General features: G+C 29.6%; 4 protein-coding genes across 4 annotated transcripts; 2 read left to right on the top strand and 2 right to left on the bottom strand.

Annotated features, from left to right (window-relative positions):
• Positions 1–6,630: 6,630 nt before the first annotated feature.
• Positions 6,631–8,222, top strand: LOC100134881 (uncharacterized). The gene has a single exon (NM_001247777.2). It carries the CDS (start codon positions 6,716–6,718, stop codon positions 8,120–8,122), a length of 1,407 nt encoding a protein of 468 aa, NP_001234706.2. The 5' UTR covers positions 6,631–6,715; the 3' UTR covers positions 8,123–8,222.
• A 4,502-nt stretch (positions 8,223–12,724) lies between these two features.
• On the bottom strand, positions 12,725–13,375 carry LOC104644438 (uncharacterized). The gene has a single exon (XM_026027861.2). It carries the CDS (start codon positions 13,373–13,375, stop codon positions 12,725–12,727), a length of 651 nt encoding a protein of 216 aa, XP_025883646.1.
• Positions 13,376–14,729: 1,354 nt separating this feature from the next.
• Positions 14,730–15,455, bottom strand: LOC101256050 (probable E3 ubiquitin-protein ligase ZFP1). The gene has a single exon (XM_004249769.1). The coding sequence runs from the start codon at positions 15,453–15,455 to the stop codon at positions 14,730–14,732; it is 726 nt and encodes a 241-aa protein (XP_004249817.1).
• LOC101255749 (L-type lectin-domain containing receptor kinase S.4-like) lies at positions 15,379–18,590 on the top strand. The gene has a single exon (XM_010313990.4). The coding sequence runs from the start codon at positions 16,351–16,353 to the stop codon at positions 18,067–18,069; it is 1,719 nt and encodes a 572-aa protein (XP_010312292.2). The 5' UTR covers positions 15,379–16,350; the 3' UTR covers positions 18,070–18,590.
• Positions 18,591–22,013: the final 3,423 nt, after the last annotated feature.

The following is a 22,013-nucleotide window of genomic DNA, read 5'->3' as shown; positions in this document are numbered from 1 at the left end:
TCGATTCACCCTAATTTTTATTATTGAGCTAAAAGAGTTCCCTAGCCCTTCAAGTTTACACGTTGATCTCTCTATGATGGAGTAAATTTGAGACAAAGAGTCGATTGTATAGAAAATCCTTCAAGAAGTTATGCATCAAATGTATCATAAGATCGAAAATTTCTAAGCCTTATGACAGTTACCCAATCGTTTAGATAGCTTTAAAAGAAAGGCCTCTAATCACTGACACATATGCACAACTTAAATTTATATCGACAATAGAACAAAATTGAATAAGCAATGGAAACACTAAGAAGTCATTAATGATTATTATTGACAAGTTAAGATGAAACTTCTCTTGTCATTTTCAAAATAATTATGATCATAAACGTATGTAGTGGAATGAGATGACAAAATACTCATGAATTGATGGGAATTCAACTAAAAGACTAAGTCAAAAATCAGATTGTTATTCACAAATGCAAACATGTACGTTAATGAGTTGTGAAATTTGATAATTAATCAGAGAATAATAATCCTACTACTATTTTATTTCTGACCGACATAATTCAATAGATTCTATTTCAAAAAATGAGTTGATTTTTTTGTTTGCACCATATTATTATTCATTGGTTATGATTAAATAATACTCCATGCTTCTACCCAAAATAAATAAATAATGATAATGATAATACGCCATGCAAAAGAAGTTATGAGGATCAAAGAATATTTGTTTAAAATTTTGTTCTAATTAATCGTAATTAAGTTGATGAGGAAAATTAATCTTAACGCAACAAGGTAAATTTTTGTGCATAAATTCCGGTCAAACTTATGACTCTTGTAAAACAATTCACGTAGACAAAAAAATATCAAAATTAATGGTAGATTATATAGTATAGTAATGAACAAAAATAACATGGTCATTTGATAATTTTATATAGTCACAACTAATTGAATCTCCTCTTCATTCACTTCTTCGCCTCTTTACTCTTTTTTCTGTTTTTAATTTGTAATCAAAATTTTGATTCCGTCGCTATTGATATCAATTTATTTTTCATAGTAGACTAAGTTGATGAGAAGGGAGTACAAATTGATATAAGGATAACGTGTAGCTTTTGGTCGTAGACGTAACAACTGATTAATAAAAATGGAATATTACTTTGGTGTGAAAATGACTATAAATTCAATATACTTATTGACTGTGAAAGAAAGCAATCAATGAGTATGTGAAAGTAAAACCAGCAAAGAAAAATAAAAATAATACTAACGGTATAGACGTATAGTATAAAAAGTAGAGTTTTCATGAAAATGAAGAAATTATTGAAAGATATTTGACATATTTAGAGTACTATATCTCATGAAAAATAATTTAAAATAAAAATGATCATATTATTAATTAGAAAACTAGAAAAAATTAATTATATAAAAATTATTAGCAATTTAAGTTTAAGATCTCGTTTGATTTTGCTATATGCTTGAGTTACCCGAGGATGAACATGCTATGAGTTTCGATGGTTGATAAGTTAAATATATTTTATTGAAAAATTATATATATATTATACACATAAAGAAATTTACTTCTTGTTCAAAAAATATATTTAAATATTTTTAACGAAATTTCCGATATACTTGTCCCAGTATCCAAAGGAACCAACAACGTTTCCTAATTACGCTTCTTAATGAAATCCATCATATTTTTTTAAGCCAAAACAAGTGTGAAATATAGTGTTGTTTACGTGTCTATGATTTCCTATTTCACTATATAGTCCATATCGAATATGTATCTATTTTTTCCACTGACTCATTCAATATTCTATTGCTTTCTCTTTCAATAAAGACATTTCTAGTTGGTAAAACTATAGGACCAGTACGAAAAATATTGGCTCAGTTAGTTGGTTATCTGAATTTTTATTTAATTAGTTGGTGGAACAGAGAAAATTTGACTACTCATTTTGTAATTCATTCCCCTATTTCCCCTTTCCCGATCCCCATTTTTATTTAAAATAAATAAATATATCCAGTAATAAAATTATGATCAAATCTTTTTATAACAATATTATTTTGTTACAACAAAATATTATTATAAAAATTTGTAATACAATAACATAGTATTTGATTTCAAACATAAATTTATCCGTCATATAATAATAATTTATTATTTTTTTGGTCAAAATAGTAATAAAATATTTTATGCTTGTGTAAATACTGGGTATGGGTACCTTTTTTTTTTTTTGGTGTAAAACCAACTTGAAATCACAATGCCAATTTCCTCTTCTTTATGACAAAATAACTTATGTTGATATATATTATACTTTTCACAATTTTGGAGGTGAAATTTTTTTTTAACTACGATATTTACCATCATTTGGACATTGGTAAATGGAAGATATTTTTTGAAAAAAGTATAGTTAAAAGTTAATGACAAACATTAGTAAATTGGAGAGTGTTTTGATGAAATTATTTAGTATTATAGATTACCATTAATGTCTAAGAACTTTTAATATGAAATTAAAAGCTAAGCTTTGTTTTAGAAAAAATTATTACTCTTCTATCATAAATAATTGAACTCATTTTTTTCCTTTTGGATGGTGAAAACATTTTGTATAACCAAAACCAAGAAAATAACTTTCGTTAAATATTTTGCTAAAAATGACAAACACTTATTAACAATAAGAATTCACGTTTCAACCTATTTTTGAGCGAATATTTATTTATCACATTTTTTTCGTAATTTAAAGTTATTTTATTAATTGACTCCACACGATTTGAAATGACACCCAAAAAAAATGTATATTATCTTAACGGACCTACAATACTAAATTCCATTTTTCAAATTAGTCAACATATATAATATATGTCAAGAATTTTTTTCTTGGAAAATTCTTGTAAGGTATCAACAATAATTCTAGAGGAATTGAAATATATGAAATTTCTCTGTTCAGGTCGGTATAGTTCAATTATTGGACCAGTACATAACATCAATTAATGTCACCTGCCCCATAATACATTTAAAAATAATGTGTGATAATAGAAAAATAAATTATCGTCAAAAATTAAAAAAAAAAATCAATTTATCTTAGAATTAATTAGTAAACTGTTGCAATTCGAGATTAATTTCACATATAGTCATTTGATTTTACTTTATTGCACCACAATCATTCAATTATTTGTTACACTAAAAAAATTATTCAACTTTACCTAAGTATAACCAAACGCAAACGTCACCTAAACTATTACTTAATAGTAAAAAAAGTCAATCAATTTTATCTTATTATAATTTAAGGCCATATATAGGTAAACTTTGAGGGAAAAAAAAAGGACTCGTAACCAAAAGTCACTCAAATAGTTTCATAACTTTCTATGATACATATTGACATAATTTAATGACTACTTTTTTCTAAATTAATTAGTGACTTAATTATGTGATCAACATAAAATACGTAGAAATAATAATTGGTGATTAATGTCATGGTAAAACACGATAGCATTGGTATAGATCGTTAGTATAACTAATGTAATAATTAATTCAATTAGTTTTATGGTTGACATGCATGTCGGTAATTATTTTATTAGACAATAATTAATTAGTAAGAAGATTGTAAAATGTCTACTCAATAATAAAACATGGACTTACGTTCACACTGATTATTCAATTTAATTTGTCTATCTGTATGTTTTAAGTTTTCACATTGAGTCATCCGTTTTAAGTTTTTCTCTTTCGAAATTTTGAGTTATAAATTTTGAATCCTAAAAAATATAAATTATACAATTTTAGTTAAAATTATTATTTTTAATTAAATTCGTAATTGATATTCTAACTTCGGTTTGGTCCGTATATATGTGTGATTATAGACTGATAAAAATATACATGAGGATTAAAAATATTCAAAGTATTTAGAATAAATTTTAGCTGATTTACCTCATGTATCTCGAGATATATGCATCTAGAAGTATCTAGATTCATAAAAATTCGTAATATTGTAAACTATATATATATAGTAATTAGCTTCTAACTAGTTAAATTTTTATATATTGCACCTGTAATGTTAAGTTTAATATTAAATTACACAGCATAGATGACAGATGGAGCTCAGTCCTTATTACGTACATTAACATAATTCATAAATGTGTCATTTAGTTTAGTTATCCTGCGTATGCCACTGCTTTTAATATAGCTATATCCTATAGCTATAAGACTTTAGAAGCTTTTGATTTTTGTAACATTTGTGTGCCTAATCATAATTAAAGGCTTGTGTCGATAATGATGAAATAAGATGTTTAAGTTAAGTTATTTTTAATTTAAAAAAGAAATAAAACTAAAATAAGGCCACTTAACGAAAACGATGGAATGTATATCTAAACTTTACAAGATACATAAAAGAGAAAATTAACTAAAATGTAAGCAGACATTAAATTGGATAATGTAACAGAGAACCATTCATATTACTTAATTAATTGTATGTATATTTGATTAATTCAATTAATTCAAGCTGGTTTGGTCTGGTCAGTTTAGACCACCTCACCCTCTTAACCACCTCATCCTGTCATTTAATAAAAAAAATCAAAAAAATAATTAATTTAATTATTTTTATTAAAAAAAATGATGATGTGATCGAATTATAATTAGTCACGTGTTAAAAATGGTTTTGTAAAACCATTGTTAAAAAATAAATGACATGAATGAATCTTTTCTTTCACGATAATGACATAAATGAGCCAAATTTTTTAACGGATGACATAAATGAACTTTTTCTGAAAGTTCAATGACATTTAAGCATTTTCCTTTTTTTCTGACAAACTTATTAGTAGATAAAATGTATAGCGGTTTTTTATTCGAAATAATAAATCTCACTAGGTATAAATATAAACAACGGAATTTAAACCTTATCTTACCGGTCAATCATAATACAATAAGCACAATCAAACCATGCAATATATAAATTGAAAATGATAGATATATCATGTGTGTATAGTTAATTTATGGAATAAATTTAAGTTCACATATGATTCAATGATTTAATAAAGCGAATACATTAATTAATTAACTATGATTATTGTCAAAAATGCGTGTATATTAAACACTCGAGTATTACACTAAACTATATTAAAATAACTTGAATTTAGTATTTATAATATATATAAAAAAGTAAATAATAATTTTATATATTAATTTCTTCTGACCCTGACTCTGTCCTAAACAACTTAGTAAAAGTAATTTAGTTGTAATAATGTTTCAAATTAAAAAAAATGAATATAATATAAATAATTGTATAGCCAATTCTAAGTTAAACTAAACTATATCTACCAAGTTGGAATGAGCCTATAAAGTGTATAATATTGCACCAAATTTAAGACCAAGTAAAAAAAAATTCACCAAATCCAACTGCTTCTTAACTGATAAAACCAGATTCCTTATACGTGGCATCCATCCATTAACACATGCAGAAAAAAAAAGTATAATTAAAAAAGGTCAATCCAAATATCTTCCCTCTTCAATTATTGAACCCTTCTTCTTGAAAATTATACTAGGTAAAATAAGATTTTAAAAAATTATTGTATATACTAGAGGAGCAAGATTTTGTTTTAGATATTTTAGCTATACACGAATTATTATCTGATATAATTCGCATGTATATGATTTATGAGATTTTATATACGCAAAGGAGGCGGTGAATGGAGTATAGGTGTATAAAAAATCTTAATAAGATTCGTAATCTCATAAAGGTAAACTTACATAAATATACTATAATAAAAAAATATCTACCATTTATAGCAAAATCACATTTTTTTTCCACTTGATCACTTTTAATTCATTTATATTACAAAGAACAATTTATTTCCACATATAATACAAGTTTTAATGATGGATAATGTATTTATCACACGTTTTAATACACTTATAATACAATGTGACAATATTTTACCAAACAAACGTAAGATATTTCAAAAACAATAATAATTCAAATATATTGGATACATAATTCACTCATAATACATATTACAGATTTATCACTGTATTACTATAAATGATAATTAACAAAAAATATCATTAAAATCAGTAATTATTTTTAAATTGTATTAATTTATGTAATTTTTTCTATTATAAATTAGCCTATATATAAATAATTCAACTTCTAAACTAGTGATTTTTTGTAGGTTGCCCCTATTGTATTAAGTTTAATATCAAATTATACGGCATAGGTGATAGATGAGGCTCAATCCTTATTATACATTGTCATAATTCATAAATATTGTCATATATATATCTTACGATTTTATATGTGCGCAAATAGACACTTAAATTATTTTAACACGTTAACACAATGCACGTGATTGAGATTTTTAATCATTTTACTTTTATTAAAAAAAAACTCATAACCGAAAATCCTATTAATCCAAATCTCACTTGGAATATCCAAACTAATTTATTTTTCAATTCCAAAATCAAATATCCAACTCGATTTTTTTAATTCCAATTAAAATTTTTAACTCTGCCATGGATAAAAAGAAAATATTTAAAAAATATAGATGTCCAAATCGTCTAACCGCGTCAACATAATCCAATACCCAACCCATGAAGATCATTCGAAGTTGCTTCTCTTCATCCTCCTCAATATATATATCCTCCATTTCCATACTCAACATTCTTGCAGCTTCCACCATTTTTATTTATCAAAGAACTCGAAAAAAAACACAAAAACATATTAACATACCCTTTATCTATCTATTTCTATCAATGGTTGGTTTTGCGAAAATGGGTTGGCGTAGTTCAGACAGCTCAAAAACAGGGGATGATATGAACAAAATGGGGATTTTATCATTTGAGACGGCGAAAATCATGTCAAGATTGCTCTGTTTGTACAAATCTCTATCTGAGTCTGAGATTTCAAATCTCAAAACAGAGATGAACTCACGTGGGGTATCGTACTTGAATTCGAAAGACGAAGGATTTCTTTTAAGCCTGGCGTGTGCTGAGAGGCTTGAAGATCTTGATAAAGCCGCTGCAGCTGTATCTAGATTAGGCCATAAATGCACTGATTTTGGCCTGAATCGATTTGATCTTGTGTATACCGATTTGAAATTAGGGATTATTGATTTTGGTAAATTGGAATACGGATCCAAAGATATTGAGAAACGTGTTTTCAAAATGGAGAAATTGATTAACGCTACGTCTGGATTGTACGCAGCATTGGAGAGTTTAGCGGAATTGGAGGTATCCGAACGGAAAATGAAACAATGGACGGAACGAAAAGGTTCAGGGCGGTTGCAGAAGGTGAATTTGGATGTGTTTCATCAGAAACTTGAACAACAGAGGAAACAAGTTCGTCAATTTAGGGAAAACTCATTATGGAATCAAACATTTGATAAAAGCGTTGGTCACATGGCGCGAATCGTCTGTATAATATATGCTCGTATTTGCATTGTGTTTGGACCTTACATACCGATTCTTCCTTCACTATCGTTGCGTAACATGCGTTCATCGCAGCAGAAAGAGATTCTCAAAGTTCAGCCTGAGAATTGTTTGATTGAGCCTATTAGGGAACAGATCATTTCGCGGTCTGGACCAATCCCCACGACGTCTAAGCCAACTCTGGTTCGATTTTACAGCAGAAAATCCATATTTTTCTTATGTGAAGACGAAGGTTTTGGGGTAGACAAATTGGCGAAAAACAACAGGGTGTTTCACGCAGCAGGGCCATTAACTGTAGGAGGTGCAGGGCTAGCGTTGCGTTATGCAAATGTGATCACATTGGTAGAGAAGTATTCGAATCCATCTGAATCCGTAGACCTAAGTTCACGAGAAAATTTGTATCAAATGTTGCCAGTGAATCTGAAGAAAACAGTGAGATCGAAATTGAGCAAGAATTTGAAGTGTATGGATGAGGACGAGTCGTTAGCTGAGGGGTGGAGGGATGCATTGAAGCAAATTATGGAATGGTTAGCGCCAATGGCTCATAACACTATCAATTGGCAGCTTGAAAGAAACTTAGAGAAGACAAAGTTCGATATCAAACCTTCTGTGTTGTTGCTGCAAACATTGCATTTTTCGGATAAAGAGAAGACGGAAGCTGCCATTGCTGATATTTTAGTCGGATTGAGTTGCATTTGCAAGTGTGAGAATCGACAATGGAGCGAATCGTGATTTGTTGTTCTTGAAAACTTTGGAAAATTTATTATAGTTAGAACATGTCACATATTAGATAGGATTCATTGGATTGTGAATAAGAAATCATTTTTTTTTATACAAATACTGTTTATTGATTTGCTTTTTTCCAGTTCTCCTAATTCTTTTTTCTTGTGTAAATATGAATAAAAGATACCAATAATTCTATGTTATGTTGCATAGTTATTGCAAAAGGGTAAATGATAGAATAAAAACCGAGCCAGGAGTACTAGTTGTTAGGATCAAATGTTTATCAAACATAACTTCATTTCCAATACATAGAAACACAATCCTTACAAGTTACAAACACAAATTGACACACTACATACAACCAAACTTTTTAGGTAAAATCAAAACAAAGGACTCGAGAGAAAACAAGTAAACTATCTCATCACAATCCACAATTATAACAACGCGCATTGGTTTGCACTAAAAGGAGATCAAATCGTAGATGATCAACCGATGCTTGGAGGCATACTGACTCTGTTGAAACGATCAACAAGAATTCGAACTCTTGAGTCACATAAATCCTGAGTCAACGCCCATGGCGGATGAATGATTTGGATGATTTGTAAATTTGGAATCTCAGCTTGAATCACCTTTGCAGCTTCATCACCTAAAACCCCAACCAATTCAGGCCAGGTTTTGGGACTTTTCTCATTATACATAAATTTTTGATATTTTGAACATTGACACTTTTCACTTTCCATGTTTTTTCAAGAATATGAGTTTTGATGCAAAATAACACTACTTTTAAAAGGACCTAATTTCAGTATAAAACTAAAAGGTGCTTAAAATTGACGCAACTAATCATCTTTGCCAGCCAAATATATTAAGCCGTCCAACTTTGAGAGTGCACGTCTAGAGTACACCTCAAACTGGTGTTAACTATCAAAGAGACACTCCAACTCGTCCTCTCGTGGACACCCAACATTGACGTGACATATAAATTTTATAGGTGTCTATAATCTAGATAATTATTTTAAACGAGTTGAAGTGTGTAAATATAAACTTTAAATGTCAATGTTATTATGTTGGAGTTGAGGCTAAATTTGAATGTTTTGTTTATTTTGTATACCTTAATTACTCTTGCATTGTTTAGTGATGCATCTTTGACTCTAACAATTAAGTAATTATCATTTTGATTAAAAATAATCGAATCCAAATGATTTGGTTAGTCATGTTCTTATCTTTTTTTATCCCCTCCTAATCATAATTCTAATTATCTAATTAATTAGCTAAAACCTAGTCTATGAAGCATCACATGGTGCAGATTTAGATCTACCGTCATTTTTAGCTTCCACATTTGGGCTCGGAGAGTAATTATTACAATTTGATCATACACTTATAACGTGAGAGAGTTTCGCCATCACTTATTAATTATTTATTTTTTTATAAATAATTATTTAAAAATTATATTTCTTCTATTTATGATTTCATTGTGTGAAAATAAAAGTAAATAATAAGGTGAATAGTTAATGTTAAATGAGACTTTTTTTCTTCTTCCTAAAACTCTCAAGATCATCTTCAAATTTAGATATCCACCTAATCATTTGACTTTATGCACCTAGTTTTACATTATGAAATTTATGAAAATAAAATTAATTTAAAATTTTTAAGCATTGAAAATCGAGAATGAAACATGTGGCATTCAATTAAGTTCTACAATTTTTTGTTATTTGTTTTTTCTTCATGTTTTTTTGCCAACTACTGATTGTCAGAAATTACATTTAAATATATTATGTTTTGCAATTGTAAATTTTTCCATAATGACCGGAGGTCAATAGAGCATATTAAAACAATATTTTTATACTGTATAGCCGTCCACTAAATCAACGTTAAATAAAGTATATTTTTCTTATAATAAATAATATATTTCCATAATTTTATACACAAAAAAGAATATATTTAGCTAGCGAATATAATTTTTGACGGAGTAGAAAAATATGTTAGAAATCCTATTAAAACTAGAGGTCCATTCTAAGCCTTCTTGGTCAGATAATTTAAGCCCATTCCACAAAATGTCCAATGTTGAGAACTTGTTCAGAGTCCACTTATAAGCCCAATCGTAAGGAAAATATTTTGGAAAAATTATATATAATAGCAAACTAATAACCTAAATTAAATGGAATAGCTAGGGTTTGATTTAATTGTGCTCCCTAGCAAACATTAGCTAAAATTTGCCAGCATTTCTCTCCCAAAAATCTCGCTCGCCACTCTCCATTCTCGCTCGCCTCTCTCGCTTTATACACAGAAGTGTATAATTCTGTTTCTGTTTTGTATAAAGCGAGAGAAAATTGTATATACACATGGAAAAATGTATATCTTCATGTTATACACTTAATTATACAATTTACAAACATTTTACTTCAAATATTGCAGAGAAAAAGACCAACGAATTATACAATTGAGAATTATACGATTGCAGTGAAATATAATTTTCTCTAGCTTTATACAACAGAAGTGTATATATTGTGTTTCTGTTTTGTATAAAGCGAGAAAAACATATATCTTCTTGCTATACACTTATAATTATACAATATACATACATTTTAATTAGATTCAACTGTATGCAAAACAAATTATACAATTGCAGCGAAATAGGCCAGCGAATTATACAGTTTTATGTTTGCTATGGAGCGCAATTATGCAAAGTTTGCTATAGCATACAAATATGAATTTTTTGTTTGCTATATGTGAAAGTTGCCCATAATATAAAGCATAATAGAGGAAAAGTCAAAACACTGAAAAATAAAAATAGAGGTACAAGGAGCACTAAAGTTTGAAGAACAAGAAAGGAAAAGAAATACGTATTGGTTGGATTTTGGAGTCATCAGAAAAGTCTGGCTGATTGCCGGAGAAGTCTAGATGAGTCAACTTGTTTGAGTCACAATCTAAGAGTGTAAGTAACTATGCAAATTTAGTAAAAGAATCTTAAAATTACCTTTTAACTTTTAAAAGTCTAAATTGGACGTCTAACACAAGTTAAATGTTTTATACTAAAAACTTGTGTCTCTCATACAAAATAAGAAGAAGAAAAAAACAATTCTCAAAATTGACTAAAATCAAAATAAAATTATCTTTCACATCAAACGATCTGTAAAACGCAAAGCTCTTGCTTTGCATATGGGGCAAACTTTCCTGTTCAGCAGCGATTGTTTGATGCAATCTGTATGATATTTGTGTCCGCAATGCAGTTCTCCAATGCTCTCTTCGTCTTCAAATTCACATTGGCATATAACACAAATTTCTGATTCTACTTCGTAATCGAGTTCATCTTCAGTATAGTAAGTTCTTATTTTCAAATACTTAAACAGATAGTCTTCTTTCACCTCCTCATGATTATATGGACTACAAAGATTGTGGCCCCGTGAAGTACGTGGATTATAGCTTCGTTGTTGTTGACGATTGCGATAATTGGGAGAAGAAATAATAGGTGTGTGTTTACGTGAAGAACGATTTTCTCTATGATTACTCATAATGTCTTCTTTTTGAGTTTGAGCAGAAAAAATAAGGATACAAATATAGTTTGGATTCGAGCAAAGTATTAATAGAGTTAAATTTGAATGAGTTTAATATTATTTTACTAATTTTAGTTGGATTCCTAATTTGAATCGATTTGGGCTTAGAAAATATCCTTTATTTAATTTGTTAAAAAGAGTTTTTAGTTGGATTCCTATTTTGAATCGATTTGGGGTCAAAAAAATTTAATGACAATTATGATTTTGTATTTAAAACTTAATACAATTTGTTAAAAAGAGCTTATGATATCATGATCTAAAAAAATTCATATATTTCAACAGATATAACAAAAGAAAGTAATGTGAACAAGTTTAGATCCTCAACGAGTACATTCCCAAAAATAGTTTTTAAATCAAAAAAATAAAAAGTGAAATTAAAATAACTTTTAAGTCAAGAAAATAAAAAGTAAGGAGAGATCTAGCTTTGATTTATCTTAAATTATTTTTTAAGTTGCTAAACACTTCTTAACTTATTTTAAATTACTTGTTATATTTGTTAAACACTTATTTTAATATCGTAACAGCTATTACATGATCCATTCTCTTCCTTATAGTTCTAACCAATGGAAAGCCTGAAAAAGTTGAAAAAGCAATTGGAACGTTGAGATTATTCAGCATATCATATATATGTATATATCTACAAATTACATAATAAAATATAAATAATAGTATAAAATTATTATATAAAATAAAAATAATGTTTTTTAATGAAAATTAATTAAACTTATGAGATAAAGTCAATTAATTAATAAGGGATATAGTGATAATTGATGAACATGTATATATTCAAACACTTAATCGACCTCTTGACACAATGTCAAACAAGCTCTTAACACAAAACATTAGATGATTTCCTAACACTTGCAATTACATAAAAAAAAAAAAAAAAAAGGACTATAGACTTCTAAAGTTACATATTATAAACGAAATAAAAAGATGATCATTTACCCAACGTTATTCCGAAGACAATATGATGAAACAGGACAACCCAATTAAGCTAAATTTCGACCATATTTATTTGTGTAAATGTCTTTACTACTTTGAGTCTTAATTTGTGTGTTTACAAAACTGAAGCTCTACACAGCGGACAACCATTCTTCTTCAACAGCCATGGTTTGATGCAGTCTGTATGATACTCGTGTCCACATTGCAACGCTCCAATATTCTCTTCGTTTTCGTATACAGATAGACATATTGAACAACTATTTGATTCTACCTCAGCTACTTCGGTATCGACTTCATCTTTAGCAACAATATGATGAGTTCTTATTTTTAAATACTTTAACACATCACCATCATCATCATCATCATCATACAGAGCACGAAACTCAATGAATAAGTGATCAATAAAACGAAGAGCCAAACGAAGAGCCAAGCAGTGGAGATAATGAAACGTTTCTCCACTAATCCGATTGAACACAATTGGTAGAGTCCCAAATACATTAGCAATGTGTGAGTACGGACTAATTGATAGTATACCTGAAGAGTATTCAGGTCCAGCAGAGGACTGATAATTTTCGCGTGGATTAGTATGAAAATTGTGATTATGTCGTCTAGAAGGCTGATAATTAGGGCGCGGATTATAGCCTCGTTGTTGTTGAATTTGTTGATTACGCTGATTATAACGTTGTTGTTGTTGATGATTGCGATAATTGAATGAAGAATGAATACGTGTGTGATTAGAACGATGAGTTTGTCTATAAGCACACATTGTTTTCGCAAGAAATTTTTTGATCAAGAAATTAATAATTGTGTTTGGAGCAAAATATTTATAGAGGCTATTTTGTTCTTAGTGTAATTTATATTGGGTTTTTAACTCAAAGGAGGCGTTTAGTTTCCCTTTTTAGTTGGTTTTGTAGTTTGATTTGGTTAGGATTTAAATTAGGAAAAAGGAAATAACAGAATATTCTATAGATTATATATTTAGCCCATAAATAATGTTTGATATATATTTGCATAAATTAATTTGGGGTTTATTGATTAGTTTATATGCCTTCTTAACTCAACTAAATCACTTTTTAAGTATAGTCAAATTTATATAATTTGACGTAAATATTCGAGGCAGATAATTATTGGTCTATAGAGAATTTGCTAATTCACTGAGGAGATAGAGTTTAATGTGGATTGAGTTTAACACAAAACAAATGTTAATTTTCATTAATATGTTTTACTAAATAGATTTTTAGTTCGATTCCTAGTGTGATTTAGTTTGGTGCTCAAATAATTTTTAATGACAATTATAATTTTTCTTAAGAAAATATTGTTGAAGGAAGCTTGAAGAAGTAGGAGCTGTTGAAAGAAGCTTGAAGAGCAGGAGCTCAACTAGAATAATGTATTTGATTTGTAATACAATACTACGTAAATAATTGTGTTATAATAAGATTCTTAATATAATTAGAATAAAAATCTTTTTCTATATAAAGAGTTTGTAATTCAACATTATTTTTTATTAATATATCCTTGATTTTTCCATAGATCTCTACAAATATCTTTTATTCAATTTGTTGAAAAGAGCTTATGATATCATGATCTAATAAATTTCATATATTACAATTTACGAGATATATATATATATATATAACAAAAGAAAGTAACGTTTTAAGACTTCAACTGTCCTCCCGACACAATGTCAAACAAGAAAAGGGACTATAGACTTCTAAAGTTCATATATTAAGGTCTTATTATTTTCTGAACTTATTTTATTAATAATTTTCTATTTCTTTTCGGCTAACGTTAATTAATTTTTTTTCAAGTTAGTGTCAGGTAAGCCGAAAAGGATAGAAAATTATTTATGAAATAAGTTCAGGATAATAAAACCTTAGTATAGTATAAATGTGTCTATAGAATTTCGATCATAAATTAGGGATACTTGTGCATTTTTCCTAAATGAAATAAAAAGATGATCATTTACTAAACAGTTATATCAAAGAAAATATGACGAAACAGGATAAGCTAAAGTTCAACTATATTTATTTGTGTAAATAATTTGTTGCTTATCATACAATGTTTCCAAATAACAGGGGAAAATATCTTTACTACGTCTACTTGAGTCTTAATATGTATGTTTACAAAACTGAACCTCTACACAGCGGACAATCATTCTTCTTTAACAGCCATGGTTTGATGCAATCTGTATGATATTCGTGTCCACATTGCAACGCTCCAATATTCTCTTCGTTTTCGTATACAGATAGGCATATAGAACAAATATTTGATTCTACCTCAGCTAGTTCGGTATCGATTTCATCTTTAGCAACAACATGATGAGTTCTTGTTTTCAAATGCTTCAACACATCATCATCATCATCATATAGAGCAAGAAACTCACTATTTAATCGATGAAACAAGTTGTGGACATCATGAAACAATTCTCCACTAATCCGATTGAACTCAATTGGTAGAGTCCCAAATACATCATCAATTTGTGAGTACGGACTAATTGATGGTATACCTGAAGAGTATTCAGATTCAAATACATCATCAATGTGTGAGTACGGACTAATTGATGGTATACCTGGAGAGTATTCAGGTTCAGCAGAGGACTGATGATTTTCGTGTGAATTATTATCATCATTGTGATTATGTCGTCTAGAAGGCTGATTATCAGGGCGCGGATTATAGCCTCGTTGCTGTTGATGATGAATTTGTTGATTATGCTGATTATAGCCTCGTTGTTGATGACTTTGTTGATTACGCTGATTATAACGTTGTTGTTGTTGATGATTGCGATAATTGAATGAAGAATGAATGCGTGTGTGATTAGAACGATGAGTTTGTCTATAAGCACACATTGTTTTCGCAAGAAATTTTCTGATCAAGAAATTAATAATTGTGTTTGGAGCAAAATATTAATAGAGGCTATTTTGTTCTTAGTGTAATTTATATTGAGTTTATAACTCAAAAGAAGTGTTTACTTTCCCTTCTTAGTTGGTTTTGTAGTTTGATTTGGTTAGGATTTAAATTAGGAAAAAAAGGAAACAACAGAATATTCTATCGATTGTATATTTTGTCCATAAATAATATTATTTGCATAAATTAATTTTAACATGTATATTGTATATTGATTAGTTTATATGCCTTCTTAACTCGATTAAATCACTTTTAAGTATAGTAAACATTTGAGGCAGATAATTATTGGTCTGTAGAGAATTTCCTTTTCTTAATTCACTAAGGGGATACAACAGTTTAATTTGAATTGAGTTTAATTTACTAAATAGATTTTTCATCAAAGTCATCCAAGAATTTACGTGTCCCATATTTTTGCCTACCAACCAAATACAAAATAAAACAAATTTTGTGTTTAGCTTCGAAATTGTTATTCATAAACAATTCATATTTTATTTTGAAATTATTATTCCTTACCCCATCAACGATGCTGGACAAATGTCTTTCTCTTTTAGTCAACTAGAGTGATAATGAAACTAGTGGATCATTGCATCAGATGTCATAACAAACTACTACTATACTATATACTACTTTCTATAAATAAAAAGAACATAATGCTTCTGTAACAACAAATGTCATCTTCTTTTTTTCTCTTGACTTTTCTCTCAAACTCCGTGTGCTCAAAAAATCTCACTACCCATCACCAAATCTTGAAAAAAAATTTATTGTGTATTATCTTTTTATCAACTTCGATTTTTGAATAATTCACATCACTTCTGCTTCTATATATCTTACTTTAAAATGTTCAATTTTCTCACATTACTCTGCTTTACCATAACCTTATCAAATCTTGCTTCATCTCAACTTGATGAATTCATTTTCACAAAATTTAATCAACCAAATCAGAACATAACCTTAAGTGGAGTAGCAAAAATAAGCCAAAATGGGTTTATTCAATTAACAAATGACACAAGTAGACTAATGGGACATGCTTTTTACTCTTCACCTTTCCACTTCAAGCCTACTACTAATGCCTCTACCTTCTCTTTCTCAACGTGTTTCGCGTTGGCCATAGTCCCCGAGTATCCAAAACTCGGTGGCCATGGCCTAGCATTCACAATTTCTCCATCAAAGGACTTTAGTACCGCTCTTCCGAGTCAGTACTTAGGTCTGCTCAATGCTAGTGATATTGGTAACTTCTCTAACCATATTTTTGCTGTTGAATTTGACACAGTACGTGATTTTGAGTTTGGTGATATTGATGATAACCATGTTGGTATTAATATTAACAGCTTAGAGTCAAATAAATCAGCTGCAGCTGGATATTTTATTAACGATCAAAATTCGAAACAAGATTTGAATCTTAAGAGTGGGAAAGTCATTCTTGTTTGGGTAGAATATGATTCTGTTACGAAGTTAGTTAATGTAACTCTTTCACCTAATTCTTTGAAACCAAAAATTCCTCTGTTATCTTATAAATTTGATGTCTCTTCAATTTTTGAAGAAAATATGTATGTTGGGTTCTCTGCTTCTACTGGTTTGCTTGCTAGTTCACATTACATTTTGGGTTGGAGTTTTAAGTTAAATGGAGAAGCAAAGTTACTTGATTTGGATTCATTACCATCACTTCCTGGATCTAAGAAGAGCCACACAGGACTAATTACCATCATCTCGATTATTGTGTTTGTGTTCGCGTTATGTTCAATCTTGATTGCTTTTTATATAATCCAGAGATTCAAGAATGCTGACGTGATTGAGCCGTGGGAGGTTGAGATTGGTCCTCATAGATATTCGTATCGTGAACTCAAGAAAGGTACTAGAGGTTTTAGGGAGAGTGAACTACTCGGGCGAGGTGGATTTGGGAAAGTTTACAAGGGTGTTTTGAGAAATTCAAAAGGAGACATCGCTGTGAAACGGATTTCTCATGAATCTAAACAAGGGTTGAGGGAATTTGTGTCTGAGATTGCAAGCATTGGAAGACTTCGTCATAGGAATTTGGTTCAATTGTTAGGATGGTGTAGACGTCGTGGTGATTTGTTGCTTGTGTATGAGTTTATGCCTAATGGAAGTTTGGATAACTTCTTGTTTGATGAGCCAAAAATGGTGTTGAAATGGGAACAAAGGTTCAAGATTATCAAAGGGGTTGCTTCTGGTTTACTTTACTTACATGAAGGCTATGAACAAGTCGTGGTACATCGAGATGTTAAGGCTAGTAATGTGTTACTAGATGGTGAATTAAATGGTAAGTTAGGGGATTTTGGACTTGCTAGATTGTATGAGCATGGTTCTAATCCGTCCACGACTAAAGTTGTAGGTACATTAGGGTACCTTGCACCAGAATTACCAAGAACAGGACGAGCCACTACAAAGACTGATGTGTTTGCATTTGGTGCTTTGTTACTCGAGGTGGTTTGTGGACGTAGGCCAATTGAACACAAAGCAGGACCCGAGGAGTTTGTACTCGTGGATTTGGTGTGGGATAAATGGAGAGAAGGTAACATACTTGACATTGTGGACTAAAGATTGAAAGGCGAATACAATGAGATTGAAGTTTTGATGGTGTTAAAATTGGGACTAATGTGCTCAAATAGCAAGCCATTGGCGCGACCAAGCATTAGGCAAGTTGTACGATACTTGGAAGGTGAAATCGGGATGCCTGAGGCTCCATCAACACAAGGTTCTGATGATCTTGAAGGATTTGGATTCGTTGAAAGTGAACGTTGGAATTCTTTAGCATCGACTAGTTTTATGATCAAGTCAAGTTCATTTACATGTTTGTCTAATGGAGATGAAAATAGTACTAATTATGTTTCCTTTTCTACTTCACCATTTCCACTTCTATATAGTGGTGAATGCACCTAGATATTGATTTGAACTACCATTGCAAACTCTAATGTACATTGTTTTCTCGTTTTCTTTGTGTTACCTCTTTGTAGCAGTTCTAGTCTATAAAGACTCCGATTGCATAATCACGACTAAAAAACCACTGTTTTTCCATTGAAATATTTCAAAATAAAATGTTCAGTAGCTATTTTTACAGATATTTTGATTGAATAGTAGTCTTTCACACGTAAAACTTAGGAACCATGCTTTTCCCATTGAGTTGGTTCGATGGGAAATTGGTGGGAAAATCATGAATCATACTACAAATTTTTCATTGATTTGCGACTGAAAAAAGTCTACGTTTCTAATAGTGAATGTGAAGTTCTCTTCAGTTGAACAATGGATAAATTAAAAATTGATGTAACTATGAGCAAATGTGGTTGTTCCAAAGTTCTATTTTTATGTGTGTATCCGTAGTGGCAGAGCTAAGCCATTTATCGGGGGAAACAAAATATAAAAAAGTAAACATACAAAAAGTTCAATGAATTCGACCTTTGTGGTCAAACACATTGAAATTAAAGGAAAATTAGCCAAATTTTGTGGTCAACAAAATTGAAAATTATAGGTAAATTAACCAAACTTTGTGGTCAACAAACATTGAAAAATATTGTTCTAGAGTCAGCCATCACCAAAACTGTATTTGACATTAGTATAATGAAGTAATGTTAAAGGCAAAATTATCAACAAAAAGAAGTGATATAGTAGTTGTGTTTTCATAAGCAAAAAGGCAAGGTTTAATACTTTTATTTCATTATAAGGCATAGTGTTTTTTCTGGTGACACCACAAATGAATGATGATAAACTTAAATAAGTACCTACATTATCAAAACACATAAATAAGTAAAATGTCCATTAACTTTGGTTTCATTTTATATCTATGTCCTCTAATTTTGTATATGTACAAGTAGTAGTCACTTAACTCTATAATTAAACCAGTAAACACACGCGTCCTATGTGGCAATTTACGATCTTACATGACATTTTACGTGTATTATGTCACGTAGTATATATATATATATATCTATTTGTTCAACTCGATAAAAATTTAATTATCTATTTATACACATCAAAAATTAAAGAGCATAAATCTCAATTATGATCAAGTTAAAAGGATAAGTTCAACTTAGCCCTCTTTCGAATTTTTAATTTAACAGTTCCAATCTATTTTTTTAAAAGAGAATATTAACAGCCACTAATAGTTCAGTGGTGAAGTCGTTGAATAAAGTCTTCTTAAGGGAATATAAAATCTTCCAAATAAGAACATGGGATTAATGGACCCTCCTTCGAGAATTGAGAATAGATTTTGCATATTATGTGCGTTATCGAGTCGGATTTTAAGATTTAAATATTTTTTTAATTATAATCTCATTATTTTTTTAATATATGGCAAATTGTGTGATTTGTTATGTGTATCTATTTAAATATCTATTTGTGCATATTTAATATTTAAAAGTAAAAATATGAATCGAAATTAAATTATACTAAGATTGGATTATTTATTATTATTATTTTTTGTTTTGAGAGTTGACAAAGTTTAGCAGAAGCAGCCTTTGATGACTTATAAAATGAGGCCCAGTGTCCTTCACGCTGCAACTTTTGTTTCTTCTCTTTTTGTTTGGCCCACTTAATTTCTTATCAATTGAAAAAGATAGACAACTCAGTGGATTTCATCCTTAAAAGGATCGTAATCGAATAAGAAAATTTGAACTTTATAAATGTAAATTGAAATTTTATTATAATTCATTTGATTTGGTGGTTTAAAATCAGTTATTTATATTTTGTTACGTAAGAAGTTATTAAGATGCACATAACATTCTAACTGAAATTATTGAGTTCAAACCAATATATCTAACTTTATGTTGTCTCGATTGTGACTTGCTATTTGGGCCTTATGTTAAATAAAATATACGTTAAGTGGAATTTATTAGATCGAGTGTTTATTTAATCATTATATATTTTTATATTTAAATTTGTATTAGAGATTTTTAAATAAGAGGGAAAGAATTTTACGTGTCTCGTCACATTATTTGATGATTAATACATCGTTTAAATGCCAAAAGCTAATATCAAAGCAATCTAAAAGTCATAACTCATTTTTGTATACTTACTAGAAAAGGAACTAGAATTCAAAGTTATACTCATTCCTTTCCGACTCGATAGAGATTGTAATTTCGAGAGATGGAGCAATAATTGACCTCCGACAATAGGTAGATGGGGTGGACTACGATGGATACAGTGAAATCAATTCTTATTCCGCACTTCCTCTCACCGGCCTGAAACATATATAAATCATGAATTCTTCAGAGCGGGCCGACAGGACAGGCGTACGGGACCGTCGAAGAAGTGCCTCAACGCGCCGCAGCCACTACTTTGGCTCCTTTTATGCAATTATGAACTCCACGGAACTTTATCAATTCCATGCAACTTATCCTTTTGGAGCTGACATAACAAACTACGCGAGCCTCCCAACGAAGCCAACACAAATCCGATCCGAATAAAAAAAAAAGAAAAGAAAATTTGATTATTGTGATATATCAGCCACCTGTTCTAGAACTTCCAGTTCCAATCAAAGCATATAGATCCGTAAATAGATTTGTATGTATAGCTTATAATAGAAAAAGTTCTTGTGAGATTATTTTCTTAAGTGTTTGATTTGATAAATTTAAAATAATATGCATCGCATAAATTTAAAGATTAATTTATTTTTATTTATAAAAATATTTTTCATGAATGTAAATAATGATATATAAAGGGTTTAAACTTTAAAGAGATATTATAGTTATTTACTTGTTTTATTCGAGATTAGTTATCCCTAGATTACTATATCACCCGAGAGGGATAATTTATCCCACTATTAATTATTATTTCGGGATAAGTTATTTCAGATTTATCAATTAAACAACAACTTAAATGGCATTATAATATAATCTCAAAGCTATTTGATTTCATCCTTCACTCTTAACGTCTACAATACTAGAGACTTTGAACTTTAATTTGGTAGAAGTTTACCTGCTTATAAGACTTATGAAAAGAAAATTTGGTTAACTAAATTTTGATAAATATTTTTGATTTTCGATTTTTAATACTCAGACTAAAGTTGAATTGAATTTTTTTATAGTCCCAACTCAAAATAAAATCTCTGAGGAACAATCTCATTCACTATCCACCTTCTTCGCCAACAGTTTATCAACTTCATTCGTCTTAATGTATGTAGTAAAGTTAGTATAAAACAAAATTAAGAAAGGAAAAGATTATAATTTTTGGGCCAAATGCATAAACAGATTCCTAAATTTGTTGGGGGGTTTTCTCAGGTACCTTAACTACGTCATTTTTTTATTGAATCACCCATAATTTGTTTCTTTAAAACGCTGTTGGTTGATTTTGATCGGCTTTTCTATTGTAAATGCCTTCAATTGTGTTTGAATTGTAATGATTTTGATTGAAGGAATGAAGACAACCCGTGTTAGTCTCATTTGTTTTCTAATGTGTTCAAATGACTTAAGTAAAACACAATTATTCTCGAACATTTTCACTTCGGTTGGACTAATGAGTTGTGGAAAAACATATGTATCCTTTATCAA

Source organism: Solanum lycopersicum, chromosome 10, assembly GCF_036512215.1.
Source record: "Solanum lycopersicum chromosome 10, SLM_r2.1".
Classification (NCBI taxonomy): Eukaryota; Viridiplantae; Streptophyta; class Magnoliopsida; order Solanales; family Solanaceae; genus Solanum; species Solanum lycopersicum.
This window is presented reverse-complemented; position numbering and strand designations above follow the sequence as displayed.

What these genes read in the sequence shown, in the direction of transcription:
- LOC100134881 (NM_001247777.2), top strand. Translation starts at nt 6,716, where the DNA reads ATGGTTGGTTTTGCGAAAATGGGTTGGCGTAGTTCAGACAGCTCAAAA.
- LOC104644438 (XM_026027861.2), bottom strand. Translation starts at nt 13,375, where the DNA reads ATGTGTGCTTATAGACAAACTCATCGTTCTAATCACACACGTATTCAT.
- LOC101256050 (XM_004249769.1), bottom strand. Translation starts at nt 15,455, where the DNA reads ATGTGTGCTTATAGACAAACTCATCGTTCTAATCACACACGCATTCAT.
- LOC101255749 (XM_010313990.4), top strand. Translation starts at nt 16,351, where the DNA reads ATGTTCAATTTTCTCACATTACTCTGCTTTACCATAACCTTATCAAAT.